This window comes from Melanostigma gelatinosum (genome assembly GCF_949748355.1).
Source record: "Melanostigma gelatinosum genome assembly, chromosome: 19".
In the NCBI taxonomy this organism is placed as follows: Eukaryota; Metazoa; Chordata; class Actinopteri; order Perciformes; family Zoarcidae; genus Melanostigma; species Melanostigma gelatinosum.
The window spans coordinates 9,590,246-9,608,862 of record NC_136652.1 but is presented as its reverse complement, the minus strand read 5'-3'; the positions used below and the strand labels follow the sequence as shown (position 1 = coordinate 9,608,862).

The window sequence follows — 18,617 nt, the reverse complement described above, 5'->3', positions numbered from 1 at the left end:
CGTCAGAAGGTTTGTATGTCTTGATTAATTCGAGCTAAGCGGCATGTGTATTATTCTGTTATTATTGTTGCGTTAACAATACTGCACTTGTCGAAATAAGCAGCGAAAGACTAGACAAAAACCCACTGAAATAGGTCACTGCGCATGCGTGGAGGCGGTTTAATTCAAAACTGAAGACGTTCGCCTCAAGGCTCGTTGACGTTAGCTGCAGCTCACAGCTTCGCACGTCGACCCAGCTAAAAATAAGCAGCATGAAAGCTATTTCACGTTAGTTAAGAAGTAAAAACATAACGTTATCCGCTGTAAAACCGAGGAATTATCTCACAACAACTACAAGGTATGCGCTATAATGTTTATTTTGGGTTCAGTTATTGTTCTTGTTTTGTTAATGCTCGACCAACACGAACGTTAGCGTAGGTACAAACAATGTATGCTCGCTACTGAGGTCAGTACTCATAAAGCAACTTATTTGACCTGAAACACTGCACCGGATCTATCTTTTTATCCCACAAAAATATATATATCTGGTTCTTTAGCTAAAGATGAAGAAAGGTCAGGTAAATGTGACATAATGTCATGTCTTACCAACTTAAATGTAACAATGCACTGCAGAATCTCTGATTTCCTCATCGAGCTCTGTTTTCATTTGTTCACAGTTGAAAATGGAGCCTCTGGATCCTGCCAATAATGAGTGAGTAGAAACTGTTGTGAGAAGAAAGCACTAGCGCAGGGGTGTCAAACTCATTTTCACTCTGGGGCCACATCAGCATCACGGTCGCCCTCAAAGGGCCGGTTGTAAATGTAAGACGTGTAAATGTAACTACGGTACTCCTAACATAGTTAGTTTAGTTTCCCGGGATATCTGTGACTTCCACAACACGTACTTCCAGTTGTGTGATTTCTCCTCCGCCATTGTTTCCTGTTGCTGGTGCAAAATGCATTCTGGGATATTTGGCTGTCCCAAGTACAGACAAGTCACCTCCGATGCATCCCGGGTAAAATGGGCAGAGCGAGCCACATCCGGGCATTAGGGCCGTGCTTGGCTCGATGTGAACTTTGAATTGGAACAGTACTTGGGCTGAGACTGATGACGTTTCAGTACAGAGAAGTACGCATGTTGAGAAACTTGTTGGAAATCCTCTTTATGGGCTGTTGCATCTCCTGTCCACCTGTTGTGATAGTTTTAATGTCGGCACACAGACAACATGCCATCTCATCACTTCGACTTTCTATCTCATAATTTCGACCATGGGGATATTTTTATTTTCACATCTAACTTTAAATTTTTGTAAAAAAAAAAAAAAATTATTATTATTATTATTTTTTTTTTTTTTGCTGGCGGATTCGTGGGCCACATAAAATGACGTGGTGGGCCGGGTCCGGCCCGCGGGCCGTATGTTTGACACCCCTGCACTAGCGTGTCTTCAAAGCAACAGACTACATAAACCTAAAGGCCATCTTTGTAGCTACCATTACCATTTATTTGTGATAAGACTGTATTCACATTTTATAAGAACAAACACCCACCACAGCTGAATACTGTGTTTCATGTGCTGTTACAGTGAAGGCAGTGGATTCTCCAAGCGACGCATTTCCTCGGTCAGTGCTACAAATCATTCATGGACAAAGTACATGTAGTTTCCATTCAAATCATAGGCCTGAATCATAACCTCTGCAATTTCTCATTTTTAGATTTTAAAAGCACCATGGAGATCAGTCAGGTTCCCTGAACCACAGCAGCAGGAACATGTGGTAACTGAATTGCTAGATTTAAAAATGTTAAGTGTTTATATGTAAAAATGGGGATATTTCTCATCATGAAAGATGAGCTCCAATCATAACATTTTTTTATATAGTGTCAATTGTCACCCTAACAAGGATACATTTGAGAGGTAAACACTTTATGGCTTTATATTTTACTTTATATGTTTTTATTTTCACTCAGGTGGAGTGTGCCAAACCGGTGGCAAAGAGAACTTCAAGAAGAGTCAGTTTTGCTGCGGCCAACGACGTCCTTTTGTTCTCAAAGTGAGACGCCACCAAAAAAAAGTCAGGCTCAGATTTACCGCAAGGACGCTGACATTTCAACCTAATCTGTATTCTTTTCTTTACAGGGATATAAAAAATGCCTCTCCTGCCCGAAGTCCTTCACAAGAGTTAATAACAAGTATGTAATGTTAGTATGTATAAGTGTCTCAGTTCTTATTTGTTTTTTTGGAGCAGCCTTGTAATATTTGTCCTTTTTTTGTTTTTCCACAGCAGCGACAGCCACACAAAACAGGTACGGTGATCTTCTCAAGCTGCACATATTAAGCTGCTGACCTGTTGAAAATGTTGGATTTTAGTTAGTGCTGGGCAACGATTGGTGCGTTCACACCAAACGCTGTGAGAATACTAATCGGCTGCAGTTTGTCTCCACTTCTCTGTGGCTTTTGTTAGCTTGTCTTGCTTTTGTTTATCTAACTATACTTCTCCCACATGCTGCATCAACGTAGTCTGCTGAAGACTTCCTAGCAACAGACTATCAAAATAAAAAAAATAAATTAAAAAAAATGCGTTAACGCAGACAAAATAATTGTCGGCGTTAATTAATGAATGCGTAAACGCTAAATTAACGCGTTAACTTGCCCAGCACTAATTTTAAGATGCTAATCTTTGACTTACAGTCAAAATGTTCTGTGGTAGCAAAATTAATATTGTGTGTTTGCTTTCATAAGGGTCCAGGTGGTGGTCACTGAAGATGGGATTCAACAAATAATGGGTAGAGATATTCATTACAGCTATTACCACATACTCACATTATTTCTTACAGTGTAAGATGACTCTTACTAAATTCAAATCTCTCAAATTCAGGAATGGAAACCCTGTTGAATGCTCCTCTGCATGCCTCTCAACAAAGGGACACGGTGAGCTTGAAGTTACTTTTGCTGTTTTTGTCCGAGTTGTGTTCTTATAACTGTCGCAGCCACCAATGGTTAAGTTTCTTTGTTGTGATCATATGTATTGTATTAATACAATGCTTCATTATGATGTTCATGAGAAGTTTTTATGTAGAACTTGATATTTAGTGACCATTCATTGACATAAAGCCATTTTTCTTCACCAGGCCGACGTTGATACTGGGCAGGATTTTGGGGAGAAGACAGTGATGTTTCGTACTGATTATGCATTCCTGAACATGACCCACAGTCACACAATAAACATTGCAGGATTGGTTGCAGACATTTCCCTCCAAAACTATGACTCCTTACCTGTCAGAGGAGAGAACAGAGTGAAGCTCACTGCCAGTGATGGAGCCATGGATATGAGCCTGAGTCACAATCTGAGCACTGGGTCAGTATCAGTGCCCACCAGCAGAAATATGGATTTGAGAGTAGAGAACAGAAACAAATTGTCTCCAGCACCTACTTTGGATGCTGGATTTGAAAACTTCCTCGCAAGTCTCTCCAAACCGAGTGACTCCGGCGTTAATCCTGTGATCACCACGTTGGCGCCTGCTGCATCGTCTGAAAGAGCAAACTGCTCCACGGCCCAGATTCCAACACAAAGGGCTGATGTGGATAAAGAAAATCAGGCTCCAACGTCTGTTTCAGCTGTGATGGAGAAGTCACTGAGTTCATCCAGGAAGTTCGCTGAATTCTCTTTTGGAAGGTCCCTCTGTCCTGAAGGGGATTTAAGCATGGATAGGACTGAAGCTCCGACCGGTCGCATTCTGGGACTCACTGATGACGATGGTCCCTTCCAGTGGCTCTTCCCCACAGAAGAAATGTACTCCCACCATGACAGCAGAGTGTCTCAGACAAAAGAGAAGACCAAGAAGGAGCAGATCAGTAAACCACAGGCACCATTCAACCCTCAAGGTATTTCATTTTCTATCAACCAGCTGACTGATTAATGGCGTAAATGTTCCTTGCTGATATTGTTTCACAACTTATGATACGATGACAATTTACAGTTTAATAAGCATTTTAGTTCTATTTCCAAATTCAGATATGACGTCCTTGAAGAATCCATCTCAACATGATTTCAATCAAAGACACGAGGTGAGTTTTAAAATATGTTTACTTAAGTATTACGTACGTTTTAAGTCTGAAAACAATCCGTCATGCCGTACTGACATTAAGTGAAGCTAAATTGCCAATTATGCACCTTATGTCTTTAATTATGTATACCTGTATTTAGGCAGATCATAACCCATCTGCCTCGACTGGAGAGCACTTACAAACAAATGTTGTTTTTAAATGTGCTCTCTATATATACATACATATATATATAGCAGTCACGAAATACAAGCAGGGCTTCTGGAGAATCATTTGATGGAGGGACAGTCTGTCCAGAAGAGGATGTGAGCATGGACATGACTGAAGCTCAGACGGGTCGCATTAGAGGACCCACTGGCTCAAAGGATCCTTTCCAGTTTCTTTTCCCCGCACAAGACATGTACACCTCCTGTGGAAGTGTGAAGAAACAAGATATGACTTCAGGACAGAATCCGGTGAGCTTAAACATTCACTTGCTATCATTTTTGAAGTGTGTAATTATTTTACAGAATTAATTAATATACATCACCTGTGCTATTAAAACTAACTTGTGTTTTAAGAGCTGTTTGTGGTCCGTGCAGCATTGTTACCTATTGATTCAAGTCAGGGTAGGAAATTCACATATTGTTTTGGGGGCACTTTTTGCCCCCACTGACTGAAATCCAGGGGCATTTTCAACAATAATTTGGGGGCATTTTTTGTGACTTGTGAAATAACATTTAACCTTTGTTCAAAATAATACATATGCTTACAATATATGAACAATTGTCATCAAATGGCAATAATAAGACTATTAGGCAGTAGCCTACAGATTCAAAGTGTTTTCTTAGATTTATTTAACAAAAAACAAACATAAATCAGACAATCACATTCAATTTTATTCTTATTCATTTGTAGTTATTTATTGTTGTTATTATTAAATGTTTTAAACAATTATTAAGTCAACGATGCCTCGATGATTACATATACATCAGTCATTGTATGGAATTATTGAGAAAAAATATTTTTGTAGCACCTCAAATATTGTGATATTACCCACTTCTGACCTGAACTTATGCATTAGTCGTGTGGAGTTTTTGAGAAAAACATTTTTATAGCACCTTCAATTTTTTTTAAAATATGCCATTTGAAGGTACAAATTCAGTTCAAAGTTTTTACTTAGTAAAATATCTTAATTGACTGTCAGTCAGGTGTTATTCATTTCCAGCAACCCTCAAATCAAAGAATAAAGACACTTTACGCACAATTTAGGTGTATTTTCCCTTTAACTCACGAGATGCAGGTAGCATGTTTTGTACTTAATGTGACTATAATTCATTTAATCTAATTTCCATAATGCAATATGTATACTTTGTTGGCATCTTATTCTGAAAACCGGATGTTGGTCTGAAGAAACCGGATGTTGTCTCACGTAAATCTTTCCGTTAACTTTCAAGGTCCTTCGCTCGCTCCCGATCTGCGCCGTTTAAATGCGTTTACCGTGAATGTCAGCATATAGGTGCACTAACATGTAAGTGTCTGCTGAGTTGACCGCAGTCACAGGTCTGCTTAGGAAGCGCTCCATTTTTTTCGGGGGCATTTTTTGCCCCTCTCCTAGTGATATCAGGGGCAAAATGATATTTCTTAGGGGCAGTTTTGCCCTTTGCCCTTGTGTATTTCCGACGCTGATTCAAGTTGTGCAGAATCTCAGTGATTACATTTATCTATTTCTTTTAGAAAATGGCAGCATACTTGATATTTATTGTCTCCAATATATATAAAAAAAAAATGTAATTGTCTGTTTTCTAGGACTGTACTCTTACAGCGTTTATTTTTTCCCTTCCAAAGATCAAGTTTGCTACTGAAGGCGACTGCGGAGAGAAAACCGTGCGGTTCACTGCACAGGATGCAGCGATGGATATGACCCAGGTCCTCAATGTAGATATTGCAAGTAATTTACTATCGGATGCACTTCTCCCTGTAAAGAAACAAGATGGTCGGCCTAGAAACAGTTTGAATCCAAGTTTTACTACAAGCCTCTCAAAAACCAGTGGCCCCAGTGGTGATCCTGTGATCAGAAGAATGACTCCTACAGCTGCACAGTCCTTTGCCATCGGAGACTCGTCGAATGGAGGGACAGTCTGTCCAGAAGAGGATGTGAGCATGGACATGACTGGAGCTCAGACGGGTCGCATTAGAGGACCCACTGGCTCAGACGATCCTTTCCAGTTTCTTTTCCCCACACAAGACATGTACACCTCCTGTGGAAGTGTGAAGAAACAAGATATGACTTCAGGACAGAATCCGGTGAGTTTAAACATTCACTTGCTATCATTTTTGAAGTGTGTAATTATTTTACAGAATTAATTAATATACATCACCTGTGCTATTAAAACTAACTTGTGTTTTAAGAGCTGTTTGTGGTCCGTGCAGCATTGTTACCTATTGATTCAAGTCAGGGTAGGAAATTCACATATTGTTTTGGGGCCACTTTTTGCCCCCACTGACTGAAATCCAGGGGCATTTTCAACAATAATTTGGGGGCATTTTTTGTGACTTGTGAAATAACATTTAACCTTTGTTCAAAATAATACATATGCTTACAATATATGAACAATTGTCATCAAATGGCAATAATAAGACTATTAGGCAGTAGCCTACAGATTCAAAGTGTTTTCTTAGATTTATTTAACAAAAAACAAACATAAATCAGACAATCACATTCAATTTTATTCTTATTCATTTGTAGTTATTTATTGTTATTATTAAATGTTTTAAACAATTATTAAGTCAACGATGCCTCGATGATTACATATACATCAGTCATTGTATGGAATTATTGAGAAAAAATATTTTTGTAGCACCTCAAATATTGTGATATTACCCACTTCTGACCTGAACTTATGCATTAGTCGTGTGGAGTTTTTGAGAAAAACATTTTTATAGCACCTTCAATTTTTTTTTAAATATGCCATTTGAAGGTACAAATTCAGTTCAAAGTTTTTACTTAGTAAAATATCTTAATTGACTGTCAGTCAGGTGTTATTCATTTCCAGCAACCCTCAAATCAAAGAATAAAGACACTTTACGCACAATTTAGGTGTATTTTCCCTTTAACTCACGAGATGCAGGTAGCATGTTTTGTACTTAATGTGACTATAATTCATTTAATCTAATTTCCATAATGCAATATGTATACTTTGTTGGCATCTTATTCTGAAAACCGGATGTTGTCTCACGTAAATCTTTCCGTTAACTTTCAAGGTCCTTCGCTCGCTCCCGATCTGCGCCGTTTAAATGCGTTTACCGTGAATGTCAGCATATAGGTGCACTAACATGTAAGTGTCTGCTGAGTTGACCGCAGTCACAGGTCTGATTAGGAAGCGCTCCATTTTTTTCGGGGGCATTTTTTGCCCCTCTCCTAGTGATATCAGGGGCAAAATGATATTTCTTAGGGGCAGTTTTGCCCTTTGCCCTTGTGTATTTCCGACGCTGATTCAAGTTGTGCAGAATCTCAGTGATTACATTTATCTATTTCTTTTAGAAAATGGCAGCATACTTGATATTTATTGTCTCCAATATATATAAAAAAAAAATGTAATTGTCTGTTTTCTAGGACTGTACTCTTACAGCGTTTATTTTTTCCCTTCCAAAGATCAAGTTTGCTACTGAAGGCGACTGCGGAGAGAAAACCGTGCGGTTCACTGCACAGGATGCAGCGATGGATATGACCCAGGTCCTCAATGTAGATATTGCAAGTAATTTACTATCGGATGCACTTCTCCCTGTAAAGAAACAAGATGGTCGGCCTAGAAACAGTTTGAATCCAAGTTTTACTACAAGCCTCTCAAAAACCAGTGGCCCCAGTGGTGATCCTGTGATCAGAAGAATGACTCCTACAGCTGCACAGTCCTTTGACATCGGAGACTCGTCGAATGGAGGGACAGTCTGTCCAGAAGAGGATGTGAGCATGGACATGACTGGAGCTCAGACGGGTCGCATTAGAGGACCCACTGGCTCAGACGATCCTTTCCAGTTTCTTTTCCCCACACAAGACATGTACACCTCCTGTGGAAGTGTGAAGAAACAAGATATGACTTCAGGACAGAATCCGGTGAGCTTAAACATTCACTTGCTATCATTTTTGAAGTGTGTAATTATTTTACAGAATTAATTAATATACATCACCTGTGCTATTAAAACTAACTTGTGTTTTAAGAGCTGTTTGTGGTCCGTGCAGCATTGTTACCTATTGATTCAAGTCAGGGTAGGAAATTCACATATTGTTTTGGGGCCACTTTTTGCCCCCACTGACTGAAATCCAGGGGCATTTTCAACAATAATTTGGGGGCATTTTTTGTGACTTGTGAAATAACATTTAACCTTTGTTCAAAATAATACATATGCTTACAATATATGAACAATTGTCATCAAATGGCAATAATAAGACTATTAGGCAGTAGCCTACAGATTCAAAGTGTTTTCTTAGATTTATTTAACAAAAAACAAACATAAATCAGACAATCACATTCAATTTTATTCTTATTCATTTGTAGTTATTTATTGTTATTATTAAATGTTTTAAACAATTATTAAGTCAACGATGCCTCGATGATTACATATACATCAGTCATTGTATGGAATTATTGAGAAAAAATATTTTTGTAGCACCTCAAATATTGTGATATTACCCACTTCTGACCTGAACTTATGCATTAGTCGTGTGGAGTTTTTGAGAAAAACATTTTTATAGCACCTTCAATTTTTTTTTAAATATGCCATTTGAAGGTACAAATTCAGTTCAAAGTTTTTACTTAGTAAAATATCTTAATTGACTGTCAGTCAGGTGTTATTCATTTCCAGCAACCCTCAAATCAAAGAATAAAGACACTTTACGCACAATTTAGGTGTATTTTCCCTTTAACTCACGAGATGCAGGTAGCATGTTTTGTACTTAATGTGACTATAATTCATTTAATCTAATTTCCATAATGCAATATGTATACTTTGTTGGCATCTTATTCTGAAAACCGGATGTTGTCTCACGTAAATCTTTCCGTTAACTTTCAAGGTCCTTCGCTCGCTCCCGATCTGCGCCGTTTAAATGCGTTTACCGTGAATGTCAGCATATAGGTGCACTAACATGTAAGTGTCTGCTGAGTTGACCGCAGTCACAGGTCTGATTAGGAAGCGCTCCATTTTTTTCGGGGGCATTTTTTGCCCCTCTCCTAGTGATATCAGGGGCAAAATGATATTTCTTAGGGGCAGTTTTGCCCTTTGCCCTTGTGTATTTCCGACGCTGATTCAAGTTGTGCAGAATCTCAGTGATTACATTTATCTATTTCTTTTAGAAAATGGCAGCATACTTGATATTTATTGTCTCCAATATATATAAAAAAAAAAATGTAATTGTCTGTTTTCTAGGACTGTACTCTTACAGCGTTTATTTTTTCCCTTCCAAAGATCAAGTTTGCTACTGAAGGCGACTGCGGAGAGAAAACCGTGCGGTTCACTGCACAGGATGCAGCGATGGATATGACCCAGGTCCTCAATGTAGATATTGCAAGTAATTTACTATCGGATGCACTTCTCCCTGTAAAGAAACAAGATGGTCGGCCTAGAAACAGTTTGAATCCAAGTTTTACTACAAGCCTCTCAAAAACCAGTGGCCCCAGTGGTGATCCTGTGATCAGAAGAATGACTCCTACAGCTGCACAGTCCTTTGACATCGGAGACTCGTCGAATGGAGGGACAGTCTGTCCAGAAGAGGATGTGAGCATGGACATGACTGGAGCTCAGACGGGTCGCATTAGAGGACCCACTGGCTCAGACGATCCTTGCCAGTTTCTTTTCCCCACACAAGACATGTACACCGCCTGTGGAAGTGTGAAGAAACGAGAGATGACTTCTGGACAGAAGAACAATGAAGAGCTGGGATCATCTAACCGCAAAGGTACGGAACTCAAATAATCAAGTGAGAGAAACCAAAAAGAGACGATGAGAGGACAAAAATTTTAACATCTGAGCAAACATTTAATTTCATCTTCAGCACAAATAACAACTTTACAGTGCCTTTAATTTCATTTACTACTATTTTAAATGGGTCTGATTGCTTTTTCTCATTTGCATTTACTTTGATTCCCTTTCTCCTCTCGTCAGGTATGGAAACCTCTCTGAAGACAAGGGTGCAAAGAAATCCGGTGAGCTTAAACATTCACTTGCTATCATTTTTGAAGTGTGTAATTATTTTGCAGAATTAATTCATATAAATCACCTGTGATATTAAAACTAAGTTGTGTTTTAAGAGCTGTTTGTGGTCCGTGCAGCATTGCTACCTATTGATTCAAGTTGTGCAGAATCTCAGTGATTACATTTATCTATTTCTTTTAGAAAATGGCAGCATACTTAATATTTATTGTCTCCAATATACATATAAAAAAATGTAATTGTCATTGATGTTTTCTAGGACTGTACTCTTACAGCGTTTTATTTTTTCCCTTCCAAAGGTCAAGTTTGCTACTGAAGACGACTGCGGAGAGAAAACCGTGCGGTTCACTGCACAGGATGCAGCGATGGATATGACCCAGGTCCTCAATGTAGATATTACAAGTAATTTACTATCAGATGCACTTCTCCCTGTAAAGAAACAAGATGGTCGGCCTAGAAACAGATCAGCACACAGTTTGAATCCAAGTTTTACTACAAGCCTCTCAAAAACCAGTGGCCCCAGTGGTGATCCTGTGATCAGAAGAATGACGCCTACAGCTGCACAGTCCTCTGACATCGGAGACTCATCGAATGGAGGGACAGACTGTCCAGAAGAGGATGTGAGCATGGACATGACTGGAGCTCAGACGGGTCGCACTATAGGACTCACTGGCTCAGACGAGCCTTTCCAGTTTCTTTTCCCCACACAAGACATGTACACCTCCTGTGGAAGTGTGAAGAAACAGATGACTTCAGGACAGCAGCACAATGAAGCGCTGGGATCAGCTTTGGATACCTCATTGACTGCTTCTTTAAAGACGAAGGTGCAAAAACATCAGGTGAGCCTTAAACCTTCCCTTAATCTGATCTTTTACACAAATATGTTTACCGAAGGAATCACGATGCTGCGCACTTGACCCAATACTGCATCTTTAAACCTCCGTTAAAGCTGCACGAATCCATTCTTTTCATGTTTTAATTATGAAATGATAATGTTAACTTGCTGTCCTATAAAAGTTGACCCAGTTTCTATGACTTTCTCCTTTAGGTCAAGTTCGACGCTGAAGACGACTGCAGAGAGAAGACAGTGAGGTTTACTGCTGAAGAGGACTGTATGGATGTGACGAGAAATCACATTGTAGACATTGCCACCAATTTGGCACCCCGGTCTCGCCAACATGTGGACTCATCCATAGCTGCAACCGATGCAGCTATGGATGAGTCCCAGTGCCTCACTGTCAATATTGCCGACTTATCGGCATCGAATTCACATCTTCGGCAGAGTAACAGATTTTTACCAGCACACGCTTTGGATCCAGGATTTAGAAACTCATTATCTAAGACAAGTGGCCCCTGGGCTGTGATCGCCGGCGCAGTGGCTCCTGCTGAAGTGGCTCCTGCTGAAGTGGCTCCTGCTGAAGTGTCTCCTCAAAAAGATGTAGACACAAATGGCTTTCTGGACCAAGTGAAGACACGGAAGCCTGAGGTGGGTCCTGAAAAGGAAGCTCCAGCTGCCGTGAAGAAGCCAATGAATGAAACCATGATGGGGGAAGATGTAAGCATGGATACGAGGGAAGTTCAGACGGGCTGCATTTTGGGACAGACAGGGGAGCCGCCTCGGTGCCCTTCGTCCACCCAGGACATGTGCCCCAATTCTGACCAGTCGAAGAAAACCGAAGTCACTTCACAGTCAGGCAGTGAAGCACTGGGATCATCCGACCCTGAAATCACAAACCTTCCCGATTCTCTTCCCTCGAATGAAACGGTGACCGGGTGCGACCCGAGAAATCAAACTTTGCCGCAGACGATGGAGAGCTCACCCAGTGCTGTCGACCATGACGTTGATGCAGCGCCTTCACGGAAGTCCAGGCGAATGAGTTTGGCCGATCTTCAATCAAAAGTAAGACATTTCAGCCACATAACGGCTACAGCACCTGTTGCCATGGATGCCTGCACAGCAGCTGTGCCTCGACTGGAACACGACACGGACAGAACCTCGCAAGACAAAACCGAATGCACAGCTGTAATGGAGGCTGAACCTGAAGTGGGTTTGGTAAACACGGAGGAAAATACACAAGCCCAAAGTCTTACGCAAGAAGAAGAAGAACCCTTTACTACTGCAACTCCTTTCAACCTGAAGACGAAGCAACTTATGTCGAGACTCTCAATGAGAAGCTTTAAGGCAAAACTCCCCCAAAGAGGCAAACCCGAAGACGCAAAGAAGCCGAATCCTGTGGGAGAACAAACGAGGACAGTCTCTGTCGATATCACGAGTAAACTGAGCAACTTTGATATTTACGACGAAGAGCTTCTAAGCTACGAAGATATGTCTGAAATGCTGGACATGAGTCCTCAGAGAGCCACTGGAGAAGTGAGTGCTTCCCGCGGGATCCACGCGCACAAGCTGTTCGAGGAAGACGTGTTTGAACCGGACTTTGTTAGTTCTGTCCACGGGAAAAAGAGACCTCTGCCAGGAGACGAAAACACGGAGGATGAAGAGAGAATGAAAACCTCCACTGAGGCGACCACTGACGTTGAAACGGTAGGTCAAATAATGGATAATGTCTTTTGTTTACTTTGTTTACCTTGACGTGCTTTAAATCCTTCATTTGTTTCCGATGTTCAGTCTCATGTTGTGGAGTGCGACAGTAACATTGCTAGAGCTCCAAGCACGACGTCACAGACCACAGATTACTCCAACAGCTCTCACTCCGCCAGCACCAGATGTGAAGCTACATTTGAATCAAGTAAGTTGTTTTGGATTCACATCGAGTATCATCAAGTTCCTGACACAATTGGGGATCCTCAGATTCTCAGCCAATTATCATCGCCGGTATTTGTTTTTTTCAGCTTTCAAACAAAGCCTGGTTGAATCCCAGCTTGAAGACTACACCAATGATGTGCAGGTATATTGTTGACATATGTTATGAATACATCGTTAAAAAGTCTTTTTTTTTTTAAATTCCTTTGTTTATTGCCCTCAATGTTTTGATTCCAGAAACTCAACGATGGCACCATTACAGTGTTGGAGTTCTTTAACCTCTTCAACATAGACTTCGTCATCCATACTCCTCGGCAAAGCATCCTTCCCGGCAGAGTACGTTCATCTTCATTAATGTTAAAAAAAATATATATATGGAAGAACAGCCAAATGTAGTAAAATTACTTCCATTTTTTTTTTTGCAGCGTTTGTCAGACACAGACTGCACAGCGATGGACTTATGGAGAGACAGACACATCTACCGTCCTAAACAGATGGTGTATGAGACCGACGTCCTCAACCTCACAGAACGGGTGGAGGGGTATGCACGCTTACGTTTAACACATTCACGACTTTAGTTTGTCACGCTGTTTAACCGGGTGGTTTTTCTTCCTTGAAGGGGGTTCGTGTCGCACTTTAGGTCAGCATGGCCCCTAAAAAGGTGCAATGTGTGGTACTTGGCCATCTGCTGCCGTCAGTTATTGTAAAATAGCAAGAATACACATGAACCAACCAAACAGCTGAAGCTCTGAGGCCAAAATACCACCGTTATCTCTGAATCTTCACCTGTGGCTTCAGCCTATAGCCCGTGTATGTTTTGATATTTAGTGGCAGAATTACAGAATACAATTTTGAAAATCCAAAGAAAGGAACTGTTCTAAGAGGTTAAAATAACACACAGGCCTGTTCTGTCCTCTGCCCAGGTTGAAGGAGCGAATGCAGGACCGAGACAAACCACTGAAGGTTGTTAACAGACCTTTGTGGGAAGAAGTGAGACATTTTACAGAGACGGAGGTATGAAAGGACCACCCAGTGTATTTCTATTTAACTGCAATTTATTTTCCTGTCATGTGACCTGTTTACAGTGTATGTAGCTGTTCATGTAGATGTAGCAGTGGAAAGAGTATCGGTTAGCTGTATGATTCCACTCCTGACCCTCACTGTGTTTCTTTGAATTCACAGCTCAATTCTTTTGGTGCAAAACTAAAAGAGAGAAATAACCTCTTCAGGAAGTTGAGCAGAGTTCAGTCCCATGAAATGAAGGAGGTGTTGTACTCCAACCTGGTGCAGGCTGATCTGGTAAGAGTCCTCCACACACAGAACCAAACTGAATTACAACCTCCTGGGTCTTTTGGGGGCACGTGGAAGGTTTAAAGATATTTCTCATCTTTTCAGGAGGAGCAGCAGAGGTTGAAAGGAAAGCTTGAGGAAGCAGATGAGATCCTGAAAAGTTTGGACGATTGTATTCGGAAAACAGAAATCGGTATGCTACTGTGGGAAACTGACTCCTGGCTGTTCAGTTCACTGTGCCACCTTCTCTGTGTGACTGGTTAATGATTCACACCCACAGAAACGGGCTGTGTTGGTGTGGATGTGATGATTTGTTTTTCCCGTCCTCTAGAACTTACTGCAGTTGAAGAAAAGGGCTTCGAAGGCAAACCAAGTCTGAACTCGCGTCAGGAAGGTAACTAATACCGTTTCATTGTTATTATTTATTTTTATCTGCGTGAATTGAATGTTGATTTTTTTTTTTACAGAAATGCAGACAGTCGCTGAGGCTTTGGCGGATAATGAACGGTGAGTTGAGAATATTAATGAATGTCTTTTTTTTTAATGTTTAGACACTTTAGATATTCATTATTTTCTTTGCTTTTGCCACAAGACAAATATCCGAACTGGAGATGCAGAAGAAGCAGAACTCCAATAAACTGAACCGGCTGAAAGCTGAGACGAGGAACCTCGAGAGCCCCGTCGACGTGCTGCACATGTCCGTTTCTCATTTGAATGAACTTTCACAGCTTAAGTGTCAAAACACGGAGGACCTAAAAAAAAAAAAGCTGCTCATGCTGCACCGTGAACCACTTTCATGTTACACAACGATGTTAAAGTTAAAAGCCTTTTTGTACATTTCTTACCTCAGGCTGAATGAATGGAGGTTTGCAGAGAAGACCGACGACTGCACCACCTACACGTTCCTTAATGAGACCTTGCGGCTGGAGCTGCTGTATGAACAGTCCAGCGGTGAGTCTTCAACAGACGGACGCTACAGAGGGAGTGAGCAGGGAGTTGATTTTTAAACTTTAGATAAGCTGGTACGGCTTATACATGGTGGACCGCGGTCCTACTGTTTCTACAAGAATTTCTGTTTTTAATTTAACATGTGCATCCACCAATAAGTCTCTAAAGGCTGAACATTTTAACCATGTTGCCCTTTTAGCCACACTAATCCATTCTAACTTCAGCTTTGCAGTTAAAGCTACTGTTTACCAGCCAAACTACACACAGACATGTAGTGTGTGTACTAGGCAGACATTGAGTGAAAGTATATTTACTTGACTTGTGTTTCTGAAAAGACTATGCGTTTGCATTTACAGTCAAGCTTCTTTTTTTATATATATATAAATGTTTTTTCCAATTAATACTATTTGTCTTTTCTTATTGTTTTTGTAGGTACGGATGCTGGTGATCAGCCTGAGAGGAAAATATCACACGTCTCATTCAAATTTCAACTTGATGGTGAGAAAAAACGATGCAAAAAGTCGTGTCATGTCAGAATATGTGATGAATATTTTATATATATATTATATATGTATACGTGTGTGTTTGGATTTACATGAGCTCAAATCTTGATTCGTGTCTCTTTCTCATCTACTCGCCCGTCTAAATACCTTCCATGTCAAATGATCAAATGCTTCTTCGAGTGGTCTGTGTGGGCTTTATAATGAGGATACATTTTGAGGATTGAGGACATTCTTGTTACCGGCAATTTGTTTATTGTAAGACAAAAAGCCGACTACTGTAAATTTTGTTTTCTAACTAGATGAGAAGTCACAGGGCCACGCCTGCCTCGTTCACAAGCTGCTCTCAGAGTACGTGGAGGGAGAACATGACTGGGTGGAGAAGTATCCAACAAGCAGACATGTTACAATGGTAGGTGTCAATGGAGATGTGTTCCGTTTACTGCAAGACGGCCACGTGTGCAGCTGCAGGTTGTGGACCCGTAGTATTCTGTCTCATACTTGTGTTCTACCTTTCGTGGATATAGGGTTTTACACAGTCTATGTGAAACTTCATTGTGTCTCCTGCTGTGCGTAGCTGCTCCATGATGTTGGCCTGGTGGTGAGTCGCTGTCGTCTGCTGGGAGAGGAGTTGCGTCTGCTGAAAATGTGGGGAGGTCTGAGGCTTGATATTCTCCACATCAGCTGTGTGGACACTCGGTAAGAACTCTCCCCGACCAAAATCTGAATATTAGAATATAATGATGAATCACAAACCAATTCAACTAGTGTTGATAAACAGAAATAGAATAAAAGCTCACATTATATTGTTTAATATCCTTTCTTTTCATCGTCTTCTTCTAGAGTGCACATTGTCTTCAGCTCTCTCAAGACACTTTCCAAGTTTGAAGTGATCTTCTCTGTCGACGTGATCGACCACCGCTATGTCCTTCAAGTGCAGAGCTTCAGCAACGTGTTCGGAAACGCGACGTAAGTTTGACTCAAATATGAATTCAGTAGAAATAGATGATTTTATGCTTTCCTGCCTTTTTGTTTTGTGGGAAATGCAATTTTAAAAGCCTGTAAACAAAAATGTGTTTTTCACCACAAACCAAAGAGTTTATTTATACTTAGTCTTTTTTCGCTCTCTTTCCCCATGTTACGCATGTAAATGGGAGAATGAATTTATGACATATTTTAGGGTTTTATTATTTAAATGATTCAACTTTTATCATATTCTCTTTCTTTGCCTATTTGGTTTGGCTGCTCGAGGCTTTTATGTGCATAGAAAGGAACCGGTACAGACACTTCAGCGCTACGTAAGCGCAGTGCTGACGTGGCGCTATTTAGTTTGATATATATTTGATGTTTTCATTTATTTGCAGGATCCAGCAGATCGAGGAGATTGTGGCGTCGATCAGTCCAGCCAAGAACCTCCTGACCAAGATTGTCAAAACCATTCATGGTAATCTGCTCTGTTGAGACCCATCGTTTCTATTCAAACTCTTTTGTACAGTATGGATGTTTAAAACTTTGAAATGTGTTGTCTGGCTTTTTTTATATCTAAAAAATGATAAATATATATGTAAATGTTTTGCAAATCGTTATCACCATTATTTACAATCGCCAACATTAATGTCCCGAAATGTCTCTAAAGACATACATACAAGTTTGTTTTTGGATAAGAAAGAATGTAAATGTGATACAGATATTATTTTAGGTTATTCAAGTAATTCGAAGTTCTGTTATGTCATCTTGCTAGAATTTGGTTCAATTTAGATTTGTTTCGTGATTATGTGAACCTTGAACAGATTAAACACGGTTGTTGTTCTCTGGTCTGGAGTGCAGAGTCTCCTCCAGGTGGTTAACGTGAACCCAGCTTACAGTTCTTTGTCTTGCTTATAAACACGTCACATCCAGCTGTAGCTTTGTACAGTTCTGAACATATGTAAATATATTTCACTATATTTTGTCACGACAGTTCCTCTTTTCATTTTTCAAAGATGTGTTGTACTTTAGTCATTAGACCAAAACTTGTTAAATAAATGTAAGTGCATTTAAAAAAAATAGTTTCAATTGTTTTGTCTGTGCTATTGTTTGCTGAACTGTGTTTTATTCCCAGGATGCACCTGAATGAAGATCAATTCACAGGTTACATTCTGTAGTCTTCTTAATCTGCTACACCATGTAGGTTGAACTGTTTCAGTAATGTATCATCAATAATATAAATCACTTTGCAGAATGTGAAATATATATCTTACGAGGCAGACATTGTGTTATTGATGAGACTAATGCGCTTTAAGACCGTATTAACCGATTTGATAGGCTTTGTGTTTGAACAGCTGAGATGTCAACCATCAACATCTGTCACTGCACTTATCCTCTACAAAATGTCTTTTTAACTCTTCTGTGTGCTGCTCTGTTCTACTTCATGACATCAACCGAGTTGACATTATTCCCTTATTAAAACACGCCTTCAGTGTTAAATGCTATACTGTGGTTATGCTTTAGAGGGCGCCATAGCTCTGTAAAACATGTCACCTGTTCAACACACACTTTGGTTTGTGACCTCAATGTCTACTGACCGTAGTGTGGATATCTGTGAGCAGTTGAACCAGTGGTGTTTTTTTCCTGCTCAGATTGTTTGATTTGAAGGATTTTTTTTTTTTGAAGGCCAGAAATAGCCGGACGAAAATGTAAAAGTTTTGAGTAGCACAAATATAGATGTTCTTTCCAAATTTGTTTAACCATCTTGTGACCGGTTAAGAACTGCTGGATAATCATGGAGCGAATGTAAGATATGTATGTTATGTATATAAACTGCAAATGACAAATACTTTTGTGCAGCACAACATTGTGCTGCTTTTCATCTATGAACAATTTAGTAACACAAAATTAGACTTGGTTTTGTTT

The 18,617-nt window shown here is 40.1% G+C and overlaps 1 protein-coding gene across 1 annotated transcript; it reads left to right on the top strand.

Moving 5' to 3' along the window:
- The first annotated feature begins 192 nt into the window (after window positions 1-192).
- Window positions 193-17,771, top strand: knl1 (kinetochore scaffold 1). The gene is made up of 34 exons (XM_079290904.1): window positions 193-337; window positions 657-691; window positions 1,563-1,599; window positions 1,693-1,752; window positions 1,946-2,028; window positions 2,115-2,167; window positions 2,260-2,281; window positions 2,718-2,761; window positions 2,854-2,906; window positions 3,107-3,860; window positions 3,991-4,043; window positions 4,277-4,495; window positions 5,868-6,326; window positions 7,675-8,133; window positions 9,483-9,972; window positions 10,179-10,219; window positions 10,526-11,065; window positions 11,275-12,768; window positions 12,853-12,973; window positions 13,077-13,132; window positions 13,225-13,323; window positions 13,413-13,528; window positions 13,911-14,001; window positions 14,170-14,286; window positions 14,383-14,470; window positions 14,609-14,671; window positions 14,745-14,784; window positions 14,870-14,974; window positions 15,128-15,228; window positions 15,658-15,723; window positions 16,028-16,137; window positions 16,303-16,424; window positions 16,569-16,694; window positions 17,090-17,771. Exons 2-34 carry the CDS (start codon window positions 663-665, stop codon window positions 17,184-17,186), a joined length of 6,408 nt encoding a protein of 2,135 aa, XP_079147030.1. The 5' UTR covers window positions 193-337; window positions 657-662; the 3' UTR covers window positions 17,187-17,771.
- The last annotated feature ends 846 nt before the right edge of the window (window positions 17,772-18,617 follow it).